General features: G+C 43.0%; 2 protein-coding genes across 25 annotated transcripts in view; both read right to left on the bottom strand.

Annotated features, from left to right (window-relative positions):
• Positions 1-499: 499 nt before the first annotated feature.
• On the bottom strand, positions 500-2,327 carry aurkaip1 (aurora kinase A interacting protein 1). The gene is made up of 4 exons (XM_076741397.1): positions 2,254-2,327; positions 1,675-1,780; positions 1,103-1,566; positions 500-801 (listed from the first exon to the last, which is right to left on the bottom strand). The coding sequence occupies exons 2-4, from the start codon at positions 1,724-1,726 to the stop codon at positions 685-687; spliced, it is 633 nt and encodes a 210-aa protein (XP_076597512.1). The 5' UTR covers positions 1,727-1,780; positions 2,254-2,327; the 3' UTR covers positions 500-684.
• A 1,209-nt stretch (positions 2,328-3,536) lies between these two features.
• rap1gapa (RAP1 GTPase activating protein a) overlaps positions 3,537-21,278 on the bottom strand; it is a 54,267-nt gene continuing 36,525 nt past the window's right edge. For 4 of the 24 annotated variants that reach the window (XM_076741767.1, XM_076741768.1, XM_076741774.1 and 1 more), the window contains 20 exons: positions 17,874-17,921; positions 17,377-17,415; positions 17,052-17,243; positions 15,999-16,102; positions 15,439-15,517; positions 15,295-15,348; positions 14,466-14,549; positions 13,345-13,445; positions 13,069-13,198; positions 11,970-12,125; positions 11,815-11,886; positions 11,640-11,726; positions 11,377-11,517; positions 7,084-7,193; positions 6,793-6,918; positions 6,503-6,638; positions 6,285-6,396; positions 5,686-5,765; positions 5,464-5,511; positions 3,537-5,264 (listed from right to left, as the gene is read on the bottom strand). In XM_076741767.1, the coding sequence (XP_076597882.1) occupies positions 5,503-5,511; positions 5,686-5,765; positions 6,285-6,396; positions 6,503-6,638; positions 6,793-6,918; positions 7,084-7,193; positions 11,377-11,517; positions 11,640-11,726; positions 11,815-11,886; positions 11,970-12,125; positions 13,069-13,198; positions 13,345-13,445; positions 14,466-14,549; positions 15,295-15,348; positions 15,439-15,517; positions 15,999-16,102; positions 17,052-17,243; positions 17,377-17,415; positions 17,874-17,921 (1,860 nt within the window). In that variant the 3' untranslated portion in view covers positions 3,537-5,264; positions 5,464-5,502. Of the gene's footprint in view, positions 5,265-5,463; positions 5,512-5,685; positions 5,766-6,284; positions 6,397-6,502; positions 6,639-6,792; positions 6,919-7,083; positions 7,194-8,212; positions 8,291-9,941; positions 10,074-11,376; positions 11,518-11,639; positions 11,727-11,814; positions 11,887-11,969; positions 12,126-13,068; positions 13,199-13,344; positions 13,446-14,465; positions 14,550-15,294; positions 15,349-15,438; positions 15,518-15,998; positions 16,103-17,051; positions 17,244-17,376; positions 17,416-17,873; positions 17,922-19,023; positions 19,060-21,278 lie in introns of all 24 variants that reach the window. The other 20 variants (XM_076741757.1, XM_076741764.1, XM_076741765.1 and 17 more) reach the window with 13 other exon arrangements.

The raw sequence follows: 21,278 nt of genomic DNA, 5'->3' as shown, positions 1-21,278 counted from the left end.
CACAAAGAAAGTCATGCATTATGTTATACTTTGGTTCATATTAGTTTTTCTCCTAAATACATAAAGTAAAACAGTCATTGTTTTCATCCATATCAATAAAGGAACAAACTGGTGGTTATACATGTGAAGATTTAACTAATCTATCTGGTAAAATTGTACAAGGACCTTCAATTCCCACATTTTGACATTAGAAAGGCTGGTTTCTGGATTAAAGTCCTCAAAGCAAGTTATTTTTCTTCAAGACTCATTATATGAGGGTTTTTGAGTAATTTCATCTTTAAGTAGTTAACTAGAGTTTGTTGCTCAGCTGTTTTAGTTGTGCTACAAACACGACTAAAGTAAATTAAATAAGCACCACAGTGCTAATTCCACAGCGAATGCATTTTTTTTTCTTTGCACAATACTGCCATCCACAGTAAGAACAGGAAAAATGTAAGCAGGCCTATAATTCTATGAGGCCTAAAATAAGACCAGAAAATGACAGCACGTCATGCCTTTGTTTGACAGACAAAGATCTTTATTAGATTATGTACAGTGTTGAAAATAATTGTGCACATAAGGAACATGTCCTCCTCACTGAAACACAGGAATGGGCTGACTGTTTAACAGCCGTGTGTGAAGCTGTGATGTGCAGTGATCCGGGGTGAGGGGGATGTGACACAGCTCAGATCACTGAAGTGTTTCTCAGTTCCTTTTGTTTCCATGCTGTTTAATGAAGATCTTTGGCGTAGTCCATCCCTCCGGAGCCTTCTTCAGTCCAGCTTGTGTCCAAATCCTCTGCAGATCGTCCTCAAATCTTTTCTGCACAGGACAAACACACACAGGCAGCGTCAGTGTGTAAAGTAAGCTTGTATTCAGCTAGCTTTGGAAAATTGTGTTGGATTTTGAGCAGATCGGACTTACAAGTCTGACAACGATTCTATGCAAACACCTTCATTCAGGATTAGTCAAGACTTTGTTACCAGTTATACATATATACTGTATATCATGAGAAACTACTTCTAGTAACACAATTCAAGTTAATATTACCACCATACATTTTCTCATAAATTAGAAATTAAATTAGCATCTTTTTTTATCTCCAAAAAGAGGAAACTCCCACCTGCTTCTTTTTGCCCCTGCCCTCCAGCACTCTCTTCCTCAAGAATTTAGTCCGTTTCTGCAGCTTCCTGTATTTATGCCGGTTCATCATCCGTCGCCGGATCTCCAGAACATTCTTACATTTGAGGGGTGTTGCTGAACCCTCCCCGTCCTCCATAACAGGCACAGAGATGGGTGGCAGCACCTTCTCCTCCAGCTGCCCCACGTCCTCCTGCGGCTGACTGGACTCCAGCAGCGGAGGGAGGGAGTAACGCAGGGAGAGCCAGCTCTCCAGAGGACTTACTGACAGTTTACGGGGCACGAGAGCCTCGTCCAGTTCTGGCTCAAGCTGGACCCATCGAGGAGGAGGCATGTTGTCCGCTGCTGTTGAATAGCTTGTGGGTTTCTGTTTTAGTGAGGCGCAGTAAGCAGGAAGAAACGGTTGTACACATCCATTCAAAATGTTTCCATGGGCCTGGAGTGCACCTAGTCATTAAGGAAAAAAACATGTCATATTGAGTGTCTTACACAGGTAATAAAGCTTAGGATGAGATTACATGGCAAGAAAGTAGAGGAATATTTGTTCATACTTACAAGATGCTCTCCGTAGTAAATTGAGACGAGGGACGACCTTTGAAGTAAACATTGTTAAGGATCACCCAAACAAAAGCATCAGGAATGAGCTGACTGGTCTCCTGTCCTGTGAGCATGAGAAAAGGGCTGTACGTAAGTTATAGCTCTTCTATAGAGTTTTTCAACAACGATGAAACAATTCTTTGATTAATAGATTAGTCAGCTAGCAGATGGCTGCCACATACGAGCATGTCCTACTTCTGTATTAGGTTAGCCGACAGGCACAGACGGAAACTGGTGTCTTTAACGTCAACGTTACTTAAAAAATTAGAAATGCACTGACATCACTGAGCGAACCTGCAAGAATCAATATCAACGATATCTGACCAAAATTCAACTTATTTTTCAGTTACGGTGCCTAGGAATACAGAGGCGCTAGCTAGCTAGCAGTGTAGCATTAGCTCCGCCTGGGACGTGAAAGTCGTGATATTATCACAGAAAAACTACAGTTAATCATGTTTCAGTGATAAGCTACCGGACAATACGACTACGTTTAATTTATATTCTGATTTCCTTCGTTTAAGAACAGTGTTACGATACCTAATATTCCTGTGACCGGGATTTCGGTCTTCAATGTGACTTCAGAAGACCACTTCCGGTTCGTGCGACAAAAAATTAATGCACTTCCTGTTTTTCTGAGCTGACAAAGGTTCCGCCAGAGCAGCTATATAAGATACGTAAGATAAGATAAAATAAGATAAGATAAGACTTTATTGATCCCACACCGGAGAAATTGAGTCGTTAAAGCGGAGTATTACAAATAGCAAGCACCATGGCATGAAGAGGTCAAATTAAATATGAAACTTCTGAGAAGGAGTTTGAGAACCAATGTAGCTTTGAATAACTACTACTACTACTACTACTACGAATAAGAATAAGAATAAGAATAAGAATAAGAATAAGAATAAGAATAAGAATAAGAATAAGAATGATAAAACACAATTTATGTTTCTGATGTAAACTGCAAAAAATATAATTACAGACTATTTTTGATCATTTATGATATTGTGTGGATCTATTCATTCATTTGAATGCTTGATTCACTGGAGGGCTGTAACAACCTCAGCAGCAATGACAGGTACAAATGAGCCATTAACTCAAATTATTGCATACCAGTATATTAGTCAACATGCATAGTAGAGTACATGCTGTGTTTTTCTTTATTGTGTTTCAAGCATCTGCTGGTAGGCTAATAAAAACCCAGCATGGCCCCGGGGTGTTAAGGCACACCCCCCCACCCCTCACAGAACAGGAAGCTACTTCAGCCGTTTATGCACAAAAATGACCTTCCCTTACTGCCAGACTGACCTTTTTTTTAATTCTACTTACCGTATGCATTTTTTTGCATATATTCTGGAACTTATTAGCATAAAGTCCAGAGTAGAAATATTTACTTAAACTAAACTAAAACCTTTTTATGAAGTGATCCAAACATGTTTTGTGAGTAGATACATTTGGAAAGCCCGTTTCATCATGATTCAGTCTTATTTCCTTTTGACTCATTAAAACTGAGTTATTCTACTCTGTGTGACACAGTTGTATAAAAAGGGAAGCCTCCACTTTTAGATTGCTCTAGTTTTACATCCTTGTGAGCAGCCACATCAAATCATTTATTCATGGGGCTTTCTCTCGCAGCCTTCATTAAGACGATGGGAAGTGGAACATCCACAGTTTGTTGGCATTTCACAGCAAAGATTTTCACCATGTGGCACTCAGACTACTGTATCCGTCTGCAAGATGAGGACAAAAATAAGGTGAAGCCAGAGAACGAGTTTTCTTGGAGTGACGTGATGTGGGGCAAGAGAGTCATTTACAATAGACTGTAAAGTTCTCAGGGCGTTTATTTACAATAAAAACAACAACAACAACAGAACATTCATTTCATTGGAAATCCTGCTGGCTATTAACTGTTTGCTTTATTATCTATACGTACATCATTTTGGGATGATAAGGCAACTGAAATGATCAGCAGGATGTACTGTGAGATTTTTCCCTTTTACAGAACAGTCTGAATAGCTTTTAAAATAAATTTCCTCTACAAAAACCATCTCCAAATAATAGCAAACAAAAGTAAGGGTACGTGAAATAAAACAATAAAACAACATTAAATTGTTAACTTGGCAGTCATTTCAAGGTGTTGGTCAATTTTTTAAATCAAAGGCCTATACATTATACACCATGTACTCCAACTAAATATCTATTTACAAAATCAGTAGTTGTATTTGGAGTTTTTTTTTTTCTCACTTTCAAAGCAAATAAATATTCACTGTTTTATTATAATTGCATTGCAAATTTACTGCACTGAAAGAGATCCGAGTCTCGAAGTAGAGCTTTTACAGATGACAACATTATAACTTACTCCAAAGCAACACATACAGTATAGTAACAGGATGCTGAATGCAGTCACCAGAGAGGTACAGTATAACAGATGTACGGCGTAAATGCCACTTCAACATGAGACAAATCAATAAATAAAAACATACGTTAGAGAGAAACAGCTGCTCTGGACATGAGACGGACAAAGCAGTTAAATCAGTCTTTGATGGATGGATCCATACATGAGCAGGCTTTACATACAGTGCTGAAGTATAACTGCATTGCACCACCATTTCTCAAGAAACCAGTGTGCTTAAAAATGATTCTGGATATATTAGCTTTACAGTTAATCTAATGCCGCAATCCATTTATCGGCTGCAGAACACATGAGTCAAAAAAAATGAGGTAAAATAAATCAGAGGGAGAAAGAAAATTGCATGTTTTAAGTTTTAAGGCCATTACATGTTATCGACAATACGCTGCTCTCTTCACTGTGACCTGTGCTGTCGAGTCAGAAGTCTAATCTTGGGGAGATTCGGGTGGGAACGGACAGAGTACAATTGTTTTGCTGCAGCTGCACAGTCCTCCTGTTGGGGTTTTGCTCAGAAAGTGATCACATTTCAGAGCATCCGACAGAACACTTCCACATCACATTCGACGATTTGTTAGAAAACACCCATCTCTGATGCTGAATATTTGGTATTATTTATACATTAGAGATCTTTATTGAGCCAAAACCTTTGTTGATTTGGTAAAACCATCCAGGCAATTATCTTCTCTATGCTCCAGCAAAAGTCCTTCAGAGTCTCCTCAAAGAGCTCAATGGCACCGTCTTTACCCCGAACAGCCAGCAGACCTGGGCTTCGACGAGACGAACTAAACTCAAATGATACTTTTCACAAATAAAACTATCGAATTTGCCGATAAAAATGTGCAATTTTGAAACGAGTGATGTGCTAAAACAAAACACAGGCGAGGCAACAGATGTGTGAACAGGCAAAGAAAAGAGTGGAAGGAAACAACACTGCGCAAAAGCTGGCCCCTCTTTGTGCGTCATCCTCTCCAGTGTCCTCCAGGTTTCTGGATACGCTGCACTCTGGCCCTCGCTGAGCAGCAGACCGGCCGGGCTCCGTCTGCTTTTACTCCTCTTCCTCGTCTTCCTCCGACTCATCATTGGTCATGGCGAACGCCTGCACTTGTCTCATCTCCCAGAGGGATTGTGACGTATGGGAATGCTTTAGGGGTAAAAGGTCGAAATTCTCATTAGCATGACAAAAAATTATTATTTGCATTTCATTGGTTTGTTTATTCCTTAATAATCTTGATTCCAAGTTACACAAAAAAACACCAGATGTATATATACAGAACACAAGCCTACAGTATATATACAGTATATTTGAGAGAGATCATGAGAGGGCACAGAGGAAATCTAACCTGAAGATGGAGATCCAGGATACAACCAGGTGGGTGGACTTAACAGTTCTGCACAAAGACGGACAAAGAGCAATAAAAAAACAAGCAGAGGAGAACCAAACATCAGCAACGGCACATGAAAAAAACAGCAAAAAAAAAAAAAAAAAAAAAAAATCACACAGGGCAACAGAGGTGATTTAAAGGTAGATGATAACTGAGAATTAAGATTTCAGTGCGACTCACCGATGAGGACTGATGATCGTGTGGTCGTTCCAGTTTGATACGGATGTCTGTCCCCTTCCCTCGTTCAGGTTTACTCGGCCCTGAAGGACGAGTCAACAGTGTTTTAATTAATATGTCCACCGCAGACTGACTTTGAAATGTGTGAAGGTTATCCAGAAATATGAAGAGGTGGAAGAGATCTGAGTATACTGGTTTGTGTGGAATAAGTTTGAAAAACAAAGAGAGAGAATAATGTTTATCCATTGACGGGTTAGGATGAAAGCTTCTAGTAATACTCTGAAAAGATGGCGATAAGATGAGATAACATTAATTTATTGATGATCCATTAAGCGTTAACTCGTCACATAAACTCATTGTGGCTTAATTATTTTTTAACGGCCCGCAAGAGGATTTAATGATACATCCTGCATTAATTCATGCATTAATCATCATGAGTCATTGCAAGCATTAGCTCAGCATCAGGAACGCATTGAGCATCTGTGCTTTCTACCCTTCTTAAGAAGTGATTCTGAAAATTCAAAGTACATAAAAATACCCCTTATTTGTTTTAAGTGCTGAATATTTCAATATGCCGCTTCTCCTAACATCCCACCTCTCACCTGGGGAGTTACCACGACTGGTGGTACTGGTGCTGCTGACGCCGTCCTCCAGCCAGGTGCTGTAGGTGAAGGAGTCTCGCTTGTGTGGCGTCCCAGCAGACGACAGACTCTCCTGGAAAGCGTACAGAGGAGAGGCGGAGGAAGACATTTGTGTACATTAGACCTAAAGGCAAACTTATGAGTGCTTGTCAGGCGCGCATACTGAAGACAGCGCTCACCATGCCTGTGTCATAGTCCTCCGTGGCCTCGGTCTCATTCTCCTCCACCACGCTGGCGAAGCTGCTCGCGTTGGAGGAGGAGCGGGAGAGGTCTTGACCCTCAGGGATGGATGGGGCCCTGCCACCGAGATAAGAACTACACCTTGGGTTAATCACACTCCAGCACGGCCTAACCTGATTTTATCTTACAGGACGCGGCTTGTCAACATGCTGCCACAGCCGAGGAAGACCCAGCGGTTACACAAAGACACGTGCGATCAATATGGCTGTGACCTGTCTATTATACACACCTGTTCTTGGTGGTTGTGAGCACCTCAGGAGAGCTCTGATTGGACGAGTTGTCGGATTTGGGATCTTGAGAGACGTGACCGCTGTCAGGGGTCTTCTGGGTATTTGGGGAGTTTTCTCTACTGCTGCTGGAGGCATGTGGTGCAGAATGTCATGGAAAGCAAATAGATCGCAACGCAGACAAAATCTATAGACGTGCACGCGCTGATGACAAGGAAATGGCAGTAAATTATGAAACTTATTGATTACAGGGCTTTAACACACAGCAGTAACACGCAGGAGACTTTTCTCACCCCTTCTCCTGGACTTCCTGAATGTTTTCAATACCGATGGCACTGCTTCTCCTGGAGCTGAAAGGACCAGACTTTTTCCTGGTCGGGCTTTTCCCCGGGATTATCAAAGACTGCCGGGGAGAGAGGACAGAGTCAGTGTCCAAGTCAAGCTGCTGCTAATACCGTAAATATCTTTGAGTCATTTTAAGTTCATCTCAAGTGCATATCAATCTATTTTTTTACGGAGGGGAGAGGATGGTTTAAATTTCTTTATTTAAAAATCCTTTCCAAAAACACATCACTGTGAATTATCAGGCAGCGGTAACATGGCTCCATTCGACTTGTTACAGTGGCGGAAAAAGGAAAGTTAAAATATGCACTTAGCAGCTTAATGTCAAGCCCCGGTGCCAGTCTTTCAGCCAGAGCAGAGCACACTAAGGCGGGAGATGAAAGATGGATTTAAAGGCTCCAGGGCCCACCACTAAATATGCTTTCTCAGCGACTGCTTTGTTCATTCAATCTCCCTTTTAAAGCTCTCAAAATATGAACTTGAAAAAGCCTTTTTATTCAGCGTGGCTTCAAAGAGCAGGAGGAGGATTCTTTTTTTATTATTTCTCTGTAAGGGGATCATTAAAACATTAATATTCATTACGTTTAAACAAATAGGGAATTAGGCACACCGGCATTAAAATACAGAATAGTCATAAAAGACCACAAAAGGCGAAAACATACTGCAGTAAAGCAGATAGGGCGGTGAGAATAAAAGAAAATATATAACAGGGAGCTAAAGATGGCTCCTTCAAATATGACTTTCACTGTCTCTGTGCTACACTCATATCACAGAGCTGTTAATTGCTCAATATGTGAATGATTTGTAGTAATTAATGCTTATTAAAACTGATTTCTACATGGCAGCCTATATGTAATGATTAGAAGTGACAAATCAAATGAGGATAAAGCCTGAAGGAGGATATTTATATCTCTATGCTTTCTGTTTTAACTTATAACAATACATCCTGTGCACACCATGCTGAATACAGCGTGCTGAAATGTACAGACCATGATGCAGTGGAGCCATGCAGACGAAAAAAAAAAAAGGAGCAAAGAGGAGAAGTGAGTAGTTAGAGAGTAGTTAGAATTAGACATGAACCTCTTCTACTGTTCCTATCCCTATGGCACTGCCTCGGCGTCCATATTTACTGGGACTTTTGCCTGGGACAAGCAACGACTGAGCCACACAGGAAGAGGAGATACAGACAGAGACAGAGAGAGAGAGAGAGAAATGTGATGAGGACAGAGGACAAAAGGAAGGGGGGGGGGGGGGGGGTGGAGGGAGAGAAAACATGAGATATATACAAATATATATGAGATTCCATGCAGTAAGTCATGTTATTCAAACAAAATACAAAGCACGTGTTAACTGGAGAATACAAAGAGGGACGTTTTGGCTCCATGGGTGCAACACAGGCAGCTGAATGGGAGAGAGAGGTGATGAGCCAGTTATGTGAGCCTGTGAGAGAGAGGATGAAGAAGAGATCAAAACAGCAGAGGAGGACACATGGCATGTTAATACATTAGGTTTCGCATCAAGACAGGGTTATGGGCAAGAAGCAAGCTTGGTTATATTCATTAATTTTGCATGGTGGTTAATAATAGCGGTTGTTTTTGAAGGCGATCTAGAAATACAGTATTAATGTGGGCGTCTGTTTGCAATATACACATGACTAACAAGTCTTGGTCAGGGCCTAACATGGAAAAAAAAAACAAGAACAAGAATTTCCATTAAAACCACAGCCCCCCTAAAATATGCAGGATATAACATCAGACAAACAACCATGTGCATAGTCACTATTACGTAAGTGAAGACCTTGTAACTACAAATTAAGCAACGTGAAAACATGTTTTACTTTCAGCTGAAGGCTGAAAAGCTCCTCTGTGAGTTGAAAAAAGGTTGTGTAACGCTCAGCTTTTTACAGTGTTTTCAGGACCAATTACATGAAGTCTGTAAAAATGCAAAAGGAGGTTTAAGTACATCTGGAGGTACAAGGTTTCCACCTGAGGACAGGTAAAATAGTCACTTGTTCACACAATCAAAAATATTGTATGATCTCCAAAAAAAAGTCTGCAAGCTTTAACTGGCATGCACACACACACGCACACACACACGCACACACTCACACACTCACACACTCACACATACTTGTATTCTCATCATTTTTGGGGACATTACACAGACTTACTTCCATTTCCTGGAGATTTACCCTGACTGTAACCATAACCAGTACTTTCCTAAACCTAACTTTGCCCCAACTTTAACTTTTAAGTTAAAAATATCACGATTTACTCGCCTTCCGTATGGGGACAAAATGCAAGTCCCCACAAGGAAGGCGAGTCCACGCAATGTGACTGTGTAAACAGGTTTATGTCCCCACATCATGAGTAATACACATCAGCACACACACACACACACACACACACACAGAGGACTCAAACCACACTCATTAGAATTCAAGTGTGCACTTATGAGCAATGCAGATGCACGGGGATTTCAATAATTAGAAACAGGTAAAAACAGTACGAACTAGAAGCAACTTTGACCCGGGGGGGGGGGGGGGAGATTCACCTTGTGTCCTACAAGCATTCAAGTCTACGAGTGTCCAGTCATGTTGTGGTGGCAGACAATGTGCAACTGTTTCAGTGTGAGAGCCGAGTTTAAACAAACGCTCCGCTCGACCGAGTGCGCGGCCCTTCTCTGTGAGAAGTTAGTGCAGCAGGCAAGTGAGGGAGAAGGGGGCGGAAACTTTAGTAGAACTGCTGGGGGAGGCAGAGGGAGCGAGACTCGCCTCACTCAAGACCAGGAGGAGTGGCACTGTACTTACTATCCCCGGGAATTTGGGGCTCTCTGCGGGGTCTTGGTTAAAGCTGCTGCTGAGGCTAGTGGAGACTGTGTGTGGCTTCTTGAAAGTAAGACCCATGGCGTCCATAGACTGGCTCCTGCTGCGGATCACTCGCTACAGGGAGAGACGAGGAGGAGGAGATACATTCAGATGGCGCTGACCCCTGTGACCCCTCAGCATCGCTGTGCGCCGTTACAGGCCGAGAGGAGCCTCGGGGCCGTCCCTGAACACTGACCGCTACAGGCAGAGAGCACTGGCCTGACGCTAATCCTGACAGACAAGGAAGCGACAGAGAACACTGCTAAGCTTTGAGGCCCGGAAGGGGGGTTCACATGAGTCACTGTGTGTGGATAGGTGGTAAGAGAAGAGAGGGGAAGTAGAAAGGCCAAGTGGCTCACAGATGTGTGACCACACTGAGTTTAACACAGCCAGGAGAGGTTTAAAGCCCAGTGCACCTTTTTACAGGCATGGAGCAGAGTGGAGAGGCAAAGGCATCGGATGGTGAGAGATTCTCCTGATGACAAACGTAGATGATAAAGTCGGAAAAACAACAGGCCAGTGACTGATCGCTGGAGCATGCGGAGAGCACAGCGGCAAAAAACAGCTGGGAAGCACGACGAAGAGAAGCTGGAAAGCCAAGAGTGTGTTCCTGCAGGACTGAGCAGCAGAGCTCATTCAGAGTGACAGAGACTGATAAAGCCCTTACAGCCCGCAGCAGAGCCAGAGAGAAAACAGCCTTTTTTTTACATCCACAGAAGAAAAGCCCCACAGCTGCTGCAAAAACTGGTGACTTTAACGACTGTTGATGCTAGTTTTATCACTTCCTGTGCAGTAACAATGATCTTTATGGTCTTATGATCACATTTAAAAGTATAGACATTGTGGGAAATGTGCTTGTTCGCTTTCTTGCTCAGAGTTAGATGAGAAAATCGATATCACTCTCGGTGGTCGTCACTGCATGAAGCTACAGCCAGCAGCAGGTTATGTTAGCTTAGCATGAAGACTGGAAACGAAGAGCTAGCCTGGCTCTCCAAAAGTCACAAACTGACTGTGAGTCAGACTGGCTGTTTCATCCTGGTCTTTATGCTAAGCTAAGCTAAGCTAGCAGCTGGCTTTAGCTCCATATTTAACAGTCACACAGGAGAGTGGGATCTATTTTCACATCTCACCCTCATCAAGAAAGCAAAGAAGCATATTTCCCAAAATGTCTCACTTGTTCTTAAATGGCACATTAAAACTAACAGCGGTCATATTTCAGTGGCAATAAAATATTGAAATCAAATCATTGTTGATGCAAACGATGTTGTAGCTCATCAAGCCCTTTACTTTCACTTATTGGCATATTCTTTGTCTTTATTTTGAGGCAGAGAACTGCAGAAAGGGACGCCCCAGCCTCTGCTGCTGCCTCTCCAGTTACCTTGAAGGACTCAAAGAAGCCCCCTCCTCCTCCACTCCCATTTTCCAGCTTGTCATCCTCTCCTCCGACACCCATCATGGCCTGGCTGTTCACATGCAGCTCCTCATAAAGGGTCTCCAACAAGGCCGACCGCGTCCGCTCCTTAAGCACACATACATACACAAAGAGGGAGATGAAAGAAAGGGAAGAAAAGGTTATTTTGTGTTGCTCTGACCAGAGATGCAGAAACACAACAATATTTTAAATGCTTTTCAACAACTCACCTCTAGTTTGGCAAATTTCTCAGCTTTGTAGCAGGCGTACTCTGCATTGATCAGCTTAGTAAAAAGGAATTCATGGAATTCAGGGCCCTGGAAGAAGAGACATCGAGCTCATCGTCATGATAGAAACTAATGGAAGGTGCACTTCTTGGAGGATTCAGTAGTTATTCCCTCTTACTTTTTTAAAGACAGCAGGGTTTGGGAGGGCCGGGCCAAAGAAAGGTACGTCATCCCGAGCTGTCACTGACACCTAACAATCAGGAGCACAATGAAGTTTAATCAAGTTATTATCATCAGAAGCAAGGTCAGCCCGCAGTGAGGGAAATACGTTACCCTGTAGAGAACACTGTCAGAGCACGGGTTGACCACTTGGACCACTACGTAGGCGTGGAGGAAGTTGGAGGCGATCATGTCCGGTACGAAGGGGGTGTTTTCCTCTTGGAACACGATGGCCACTATGTCGTTCCCTATGTGCCTCTTTCTCTGCAGCTGCAACACACCGGCCCCACAGCAACTTATGACAAATTAATAAGTACGTTAATGCAAGTATGCTGCTCACGAGATAATCCCTGTGGGCTGAACGAATGCTGATGCGGATGTGTGAATGCTGTTTGTTATCTGCAGGTTTCAGAAAGCCAAATTTAGGAGGTTTCAGGACATATTTGATGCCGCCTGTAATTGAATTTGAAAGACAATAACTGAGAGAGCCTTTTGTTGCGATTCCTACTAACTTCTGATGATTAATTCAATGCATATATTGACTTTTTTTAAAATTACAAATTACAACAAAAAGAAAATCAGGCATGTGGCTATTAAATTATGTCAACTACTGATGAGCAGTGTGGGAACAGATGAGAGAAGATGAACTGACAGGTGCTTTGTATCTTGTACAATGTGGCCCTGATTTGTCCAGTATGTAAACTATAGAAATTATAAATCATTAAATCGAGGTAATCTCTCTCAGTTCTTCTCTCCCAGTCCCACTAAAGCATGTCAATTTATGAAGCACCAGCAGGGAGCGCTGTTTCTCCACATGACAGCCAGATGAGCAAGCGCTGACAGGCTCGCAGGAGTCTGTAACACCCACTACTGCTCGGAAGACTGAACATACAGACATCGCCTCATCTGTACAACCAGGAGAGCAAATGGTGTGTGAACTTGTGCTAATTAATGAGCGTTTGTGTGAATATGTGAGAGAGCACCTCTGCATCCCAGCTTTAACTCCCTGTGAGCGAGGACTGCTGCTCACAGATGAATTCAAAGAGATTCTTGTTTACTACTGGAGCTTTCTCTGCAAACATGTGCTGCGGTTGTTTGGTACAACAACAGGGAGGCACATGCAAATATGGATCTACGATGCCCAGAGGGAACCTGTCTGACTGCCTGTAGTGAATCATGAAAGGTGTGTTAGTCCAGTATTGCATTACAGTACCTGCTGGGTGTCCCCCTCCGTGTAAGGCAGCTTTGTGGACACATGGAACATGACCTCTTTGTTGCGGTAGTTGCAGTAGACCGATTCAGTGCCTGTCTGCCCGTGAGTGACGTCTAACCCTCCGCGGAAACTGCGAGCACACAGAAACCATGTCTAACAAGATGTTCTCCACCATCACTGCGGTAGCATGAGCATCAGTATATACTGTTAACTGCGTTTGGCATCATGTTATGAAAAGCACGGCAGAGTGTTTTGAAACCACATTCAGATCCTCACCCTTTAAAATTGTGCAGCTCGATTTTCTCTCCTAGAAACTCCAGGAATTCTACAAAGGCAGGACTCTCTTCACTGTTGCCAAAGAGCTCTTCCTCTGAAGTCTGCAACCAGTTTAAAAAAAACTCATAAACATAAAGGCTTGGAGGACAAAATGGCTTCAGCAGCTACAAGTTAAAAGCGCTGAGGATGATTTGCACGGTGGATTGAGTACTGTTTGCTTCGGTGTTAGCACTTATGATGCAAATAAACAAGCAATAAGAATAATGTCTGATAGGCAAACCGATAACTGATCACAAGAGGTAAGATTTGCATACTAGAGTGCCAACATGGGCACAATGAGAGTTTTATGTACGGTGTGTTATTACAGCAACAGATCATTAGGTTCAGCAACTGGGTGCAGGAAAGCATTGGACGTGTGTTTGGCCCTCAAACACACTGCATTTACATTTGAGATTGCAGAGGTGTAACAGAGGGTTTAGAGATGGACCTGAGGAGCGCTGGGTCAATAACGTTCAGCTGAGAAGGACATTTGATTATCTATTGTCAGTAATTGGAGAGGTGAAGTGTACACAAAAGCCCACTTCAACACACACACAGAGAAACAATGGCTGAGAAGAAGCTTATTGAGTATTTCTGTTTTTTTCTTCCTGTATGCAATACACCTATTAATCATCATGTTTTTCATTTAGAGCCCTCCTGAATAGAAAACATCCTGCAGTGTGAGCAGAAGACCCTCGCTGTCTTCTTGAGATGGCCCTTGGCTCATTTGCAATGTATTTAAATTACTGCAGGCTTTACGGGATCAACAGTGCAGATCTCTAGACGCTGAGGTCTCCATTTGAAGGTACAAGTGCCCTCTGCAAAGCATTCAATAGCTCTTCTGCCCCCGACATAGTAAACAAGAGGGCTGTGATTGCCTCAGAAAATGAGAGGGAGCATTGAAGACAGCGGCAGCGGCAGCGACTGCGCTGGACTGAAAGCCATAATTAAGACCGAGGATGACTGAGCATAATCAGCTTCCTCATGGAAATCAGAAATAACAATGCACTGTACATCCTCATTGTTCATGGATGAATATAAAGCATGCACGCGCTTCTACAGAGCCAGGCTGTATCACTCACCTGTCCAAATTTCTGATATATGACCCCAAACTTGAAATTGTTGCTTATCACATGTTCGTCGAAGGTGACGATAAGTCTTGAAGCCTGTAAGAAAATACATACTGTAGATAAAACGGAAATATTAAAGGATAGGTTCAGAGATTTTCAAGTCTGTCTTAAAACAATATTCAGGTGCCCATGTCTACACTGACACATGCTGCTTGTTAAAAGAGTCCTTGCTAACATGCTTCCTATAGTCCCTTTCATACATTCAGTCAATCCCTGAAATGTTCAGGAACATTTCCTGCATATTCAGGGAAATCTGGACCAGCAATTTCCCACCTCTAGGCCGAGTAACACTGCAGGGAAAGTGCTGGTACGGCTGTGCTGTGAATGAAAGCCGTAACATTACAGGGACGAGCACGCTTTCATGTGGAGCGAACGAGCCGATCACAAGACGTGCAAACATCACTTGTCTCGCGAACTTGTTGAATTTTAAATACATCTATTGTCCCATTGCATGTGTGAAAAAGACAGAAGTGTCCCTGAATGTAGCTGCATGTGAGAATATCTCGAGCGGTGCCTGAAAGGTTATTCCAGTAATTTTCTGGGAACCATGTGTGAAAGAGGCTTACGTAAGCGATGAGGGACAAAATCCACAATCCTCGTCTTGTGTAAGAGACGTATATAAAGTACTACAAGCAAGCAAGCTGGTATCTCTCAAAGTTCTAGAGGTTTAGTGTGAAACATGTTCTTTTTGACGGTGTTTCTTATGGGCGCCTGACTATTGTTTTGTGTGGGACTGGAAAGGGCTGCTAGTTGCAACAGTGCAAACCAAACCAGATCTTACTTTTGGATAAAGGACAGGAAAAAAGCGGTCCACGTTGACTTCTTCACAGACAAGCTTGGATTAAAAAAAGAGAAAAAACAGAGAAAATGTCAGAATGTGGTGAGACGCCGTCAACGCAGACGAATCCCTGCGGACTCCTCTTACCTTGGCCATTTGGACCACATTGGGAAACTCTGTCAGACAGGAGATGGGGATCACATCGTGGTGGGTTTTCAGCTTGTTCCTGGTGAAATCACAAAACAATCAGTGCGCTTTCAAAGCCACATCATGTGACGCAACATTTCTCAGAACCTATCAGATGGGAAAGAGATGATCCGGTATGGACCATCATAAACTTGCCCACCCTCGCCTCTATTTCCCTTCCCTCCCTCCGCACCCGCCCACCCGCTGGCCTAAATAGTCCATCTGTTACTCCGCTGTGGGAATGACAGCACTGTTGACACTCTCTCCGGCTTTATGACTCTTATGATAACGCCGTGCTGGGAGGATGTGTTTATCCAGTCAACACCAGGCTTTTTAGGAACACAAAACTGTGACTTAGCCTGCATTTGCTTCCCGCTGATGAGGAAAGAGCTGACGTTTTTAGTTAAGCCTACACATTCGTCGCTTCTGGTGCGGATTTGCAGAGCGCAGATGTAAAGATTCAATTTTCCCCGTAAATTAAGCGACACTGCGCCGCACCATGTACGCATAATGAGCATTACCTGAGCATTAGACGGAGATGTTCCTGGTCACCAATCACATCGTACTTTAGAGAGAACACCAGATGTCCAAGGGCGCTGTCCACTGAATAGTAATTAAAGTGTTCCTGAGGACACAGCGCAAGGATAGAGCCATTAGTATCTGTCATAAATGGAGTGCATGAAACACGTGCATGCGCTCCAGTCAGCCATATCTTTCCAATCTGAGTACCTTTTCTTCCTCTGTTGTTTTTCTACTGCAGGCAGATCAAATTTGTTCATATTATGTGCGCGTAAGAACAGGTGGCAACGCCTAATGCATCTTCATTAGCAGCAGTGTATGAGGTGCCAAACAGGGAGGCCGGTCACTGTAAGTGGTTTACTCAACTGGGATTCGCTTATTGCTTATTCATTTCATTACTATAATGAGCAAGAAGTGAAATTGATTGTGAAATATTCTGAGAGTAATGAGGCTCATTTGAGGGAAAAGGAAGCATTTATAACGAAGGCCTTCGTGAGGGTGACTTCAGCGATATCAGTCCGAGAGCAGAACACACCTTTTCAGAAGGGACAAAACTGACTTTACTGCTAAATAAACACGATGTTTCTATCATTATATTGATCTGCAACCACAAGAACTGAACACGGAAAAAACTATGAACTAATTTATCTTAAAAAAGCAGTGACAAGAAGAACCACACATTCAGCTACAGCCTCCAGTTTCTGCAGAGAAAACACAGAAAACACAGAGGCACTACTTTATCACAAATAACAGCTAAATGTAATTTAGCAGTACGGGCTACATTTAATCAGATTTTTTGGTTTTGCTCAATTTTGTGGGAAACAATAACTACAGAAATTGACAAATATTGGAGAGCTCCTCATTTTGGATACAGAATTTGTTTTACTTTGTAGAATCACAAATGAAATTCAGTGTTAAAATAATACATATTTATATATTTTTAAATTTTTATTTCTACTTTGAAACTTAGGAATAAATTATGGTATCAGAAATCATGACCAAACGAACTGCACATCCTTGCAAAAGTGATTCCTGTCTTGCACAAAGTGGCTCACCTTGCCCAGGAAGTGTTTCCGGTAGATCGTGGCTGTTGTGTTACATTCCAGCTTGGTGCGGGTGTTCGGGGACAGAGGCTGCAGCTGCTCGGTGTCCGCTGCGTCACTCAGGTCATGGTTGGTCCCTTCGATCCAGTAACCCCCAAACTGCGGCAGGAGGATGAGCGGGAAGGGGCTTTTTCTGCCCAGCACCTGTCCAGAGACGTAAAATAACAAGGGCTGAGGAACATGGTATAAATGTGAAAGTAATGTGAGGACAGAAATGAAAGTGAACTAATTACACAAACATGGTGAAAAGTGATACCACTGCACATCATCAGCGTACCTCATGGACACTTGGGTAGGGAATGTAGTCCTCCTCGGTCTGCAAAAGCAGAGAAAGTCTTTGTTTTCTCATCAAAGAATAAAAATAACCACACCGTCCAATTCTGCAATCCCGAGGGACACTGTCTCACAGTAATTGCATAACTGTTATGCAATGATAATCAGTTTGGTAACTACATGGGAATCAATGCATTGCTGATCAAAGTGCTGCCATTATTTGGCACAATGACAGTTTAAAATACTGTCTTACATCAGCATCACATCCTGTCAAATTCTTTGGCGCTAAGATTTCACCATTTCCGTCCAGAGGGTGTGTGATTTTGAATCCAGTCTAACTGTTTACTGTGTAAAACTGATGGCGAGACTTGAGAGCACTGCATTATGAACAATACTGTGCTGAAGTAATCAGCCCGCCTGCCAGAGCAAGATATGGCAGAGCCATCATGAGACAATGACCGCACCATGCAAATAATACTGTTTCTACATGGAGAGTCGCACCTTCAGTGGGGGAGGGAAGGTGCATCTCTGCTCATCCATCCTGTTGCCCTACAAGAGGAGAGGGTGAGATAAGGAGAGAGAGAGGGAGAGAGAGAGAGAGAGAGAGAGAGAGAGAGAGAGGGTCACGCTCAGTCATCAACGCAGCAGCTGGCTCTGAATTCAAAGGAGTCAACACGAATACCTACATTCAGACATGAAGTGTAATAATCATGTTCCAAATAACTACAAACTGGGAGAAAATGATCAACCCCATTACATAACAACCCAGTTTCCCCAAGAGATGTGCAGCAGGCAGCAAAGCAAAGTCAGAGAGGGAAAGACACAGAAAGAGACACATTAGACACACAGAGCGCGGATACCGAAAGACATTTAACGGATGCTAAAGAGCAGGCGTTTGGGAGGGACTGAGGAGTGTGTTAGCACACAGGAGAAGAGCGCTAATGAGACCCCGGAGATTAAAAAGATGCCGAGCGAACCGACACTGAAACACCCGTCGGACCTGAGGCGCGTAACAGAGAGTGGAACGATGCAGAGAAAGAGATGCAGTGACACTAAATCAGGGCCAGGTGATGGCGCCTGGCGTCAAGGAAGACGATACATCACACGGATGCATTGTGGGAAAAACACTGTGTCACACCCCCCTGCTGAAGGGGAATATTTCTTTTTTAAATACTCAGTTATGCAAACTCTACCAGACTTTATAATATTAATATTTTTTGAAAACAACGTGTACTTCAGCACTGCACTGCCAACAAAAAATGCAAAAAAAAAAAAAAAAACCCATGCATTTTGACAAGCTTAGAAAAGTGTTAAGCCGTCACGTGAGGGACTGCATGATTAAAATAAACATCCTTCAGAGGACTTCAGAAACCGGGAGACAGTTTTTGAGGTGAGATAATAAGCTTACAGCGCTGTCAGCTGGTGTTACCTCCAGAATGTTAACAGAGACACAGCAGAGACACACGTAAAATGCTCTGACAACTCTCCTCTGTAACCACCGCACTCAGCATCGTTCTCATGGACAGAACGTGGACGAGTGCCGGGGCCGAGGAGAGTGCAGCAGAATCAGGAAGAGACACGCTGACTGGTTAGTTGCTTGGTGAGTGCAGCCGAGAAAGCCCAAAACACAAAGGTCGATGCGTCGTCTTACCTGCATCCTCTCAATCATTTCAAATAAATCTGTGGTCTGGAGAGAGGAGAGTGACAGGACATGTTTTGAGTTCAGTCATTTGGCTTTTCAGCCTTGTATTTTGTTGACCATTCCTCCTTATTGTGTTCTAGGACTGTTTAGGACAGATACTGATGGCCGTGTCCTCGCACTGCGCCTTAAGGAACACTTTAATTACTATTCAGTGGACAGTGGCCTTGGACATCTGGTGTTCTCTCTTACGTACGGTGCGATTGGTGACCAGGAACAGCTCTTTTCTCTTTTTCCTTTAAATGTTTTTTCCCTTCCTTCTGACCTTATTAAAACCTAAGCTGTAGAAAAGTACTGAGGTGGTAACCTTTCCCTTTGCCGAAGGCCGAGTCTGCACATTTGATGAAGACGGAAAAATTACAAACTATGCCATTAAGCATTGCTGTTACACCAAATAAAGAATTATTTCTTGTATTATAAAGGTTATGCATGAACAAATAAGCCTTTTGCTTTCTCAAAAGTCATAACACACCAAGAAATACAAAGTATGTTATTGCACATAATGAGGTTACTTATGTTTGGGGTCGATTGGACCCCAGAGAGCTCTAACTCTCTGTTAGACAAGTTATAAAACACCACTTTTTTGACAATTTTTAAGATTTTGGAGGAGTAATGCTGCATAAAAAATAGTGCCATCCCTAATCACAGATAAAAAGCATATGAAAGGTTTTACAGCTGGAGCCTCTGAGACCCCAAACAGATAGAATTTAGTAGCAATTTACATAAAATCAGGAAAATTCAAGACATTTCCAGGTGATAAAACAGTGTTAAGTGTGTTTTTTAGCTGTTAAAGAGGCCCCAGTGTCCGCAGGGTCCCAAACAGAGCATTATGGCTAATTGTCTAAAACATTTCTGTCAAATATTGAACATTTTCATGCAGGAAAACTGTTGTCCCATTACTCCATGCTGCACAGTGAGTGTTGCAAAGTTGCCAATTGCCAAAGTTCAGATTTATATTTACATTAATCAACATTTTACCTGGCTGCAGCATGTGAGCTCTCCCTCGTGGTTTGCCTCACTATTACTCGGCCATGTGTGACAGACCGGTTTTCCCACGTTAAACGCCTGCCACAGCTGTTGGGCAATTGTCCTTTAAACGTTCACATACAAAACCTCCGTGCATCAGTTGAGCATGACGACTCTAACTACTGCCGAAAATGGTGAATTACAACAGTCCATGCAGACGTCGGCCTGGAGTCGCTGAAAGGTTCAGCCAGTGAAGCCTGACAGAGTCAAACAGTTTGTGTGCAGAGCAATCTTGTCTGACTCAGTGTGAGTATGAGTAAAGTCCTCCACCATGTGCAAACAATAGTCTGCCACAAACCCTGAAAGTAAATAACCCCAGCCTCAACTACATTAACCAGAGATTAGAACAAGAGGAGCTGTACTGTTGAGCTTCATATTATATTTGGATTTAAACAACAGCGTTAGTCACTGAAAGAAACAGCTGATGATAAAAACGTTCCCCACAGACACAGATTTTTCCTTCAGCTCACGACTTCAGTAAACAAGAAACGTGAACTGTCAGGTTTTGCATTTGGAACTTAATTCTCAGTTTGGGGAGGCAGTTGTCCAAGCCTCTGCTGAAAAATGCTGCCAAATTCCCTCTCTAGTTTCTCTAGTGATGTCCTCCATCCAGCCTGTCTCTGCAGTAAAGCTACTTACATGGCTGGGCTTCTTCCAGTGTGCCTTTGTCACTGTTGGAGCACTGAAGTGGCTGTCACGATTTTTAGCCATTTTAAACTTTCCTCAAACCGGCGTCGTGCAGCTTCAAAAGATGTTTCGACTCAACCGATTTCAACAGGTCTGGATTAAACTCGCTCTGTGACTGCTGTGCCTTTGTCAAACGGCAGACAGTCGAGTGTGTCCCACTGTGACGCCCGAGGAAAAGCTGCATCCCTGCGAACTGCAGCCATGACTGGCAAAGTGCTGGACCAGAAAAAAAGTTGAAGACAAGATCCACAGGCTCTCCCAGTGTGTGCTCTGAACACACAAGATTAGCAGCAAGTCTTAGGTTGAATGCAAAGGCGGCTGGTACTGTTTGAAGTGTGGAGTGGTAATCCTCTGACTTGCAGGTGGAGGTGTCTTGTCGTCTGCTGAGCCGTCTTTGTCACTCTCTCTGTGCAGCGTTGCAGGAAGAGATCCAAGCCACATATCCATCCACCTCTGTCTTTATCACAAACCCTCATGGCTGACAGATAGCCAGA

Source organism: Chaetodon auriga, chromosome 10 (assembly GCF_051107435.1).
Source record: "Chaetodon auriga isolate fChaAug3 chromosome 10, fChaAug3.hap1, whole genome shotgun sequence".
In the NCBI taxonomy this organism is placed as follows: domain Eukaryota; kingdom Metazoa; phylum Chordata; class Actinopteri; order Chaetodontiformes; family Chaetodontidae; genus Chaetodon; species Chaetodon auriga.
Note: the sequence above shows the minus strand (reverse complement) of the source record. Positions and strands in the feature narration are given on the sequence as shown.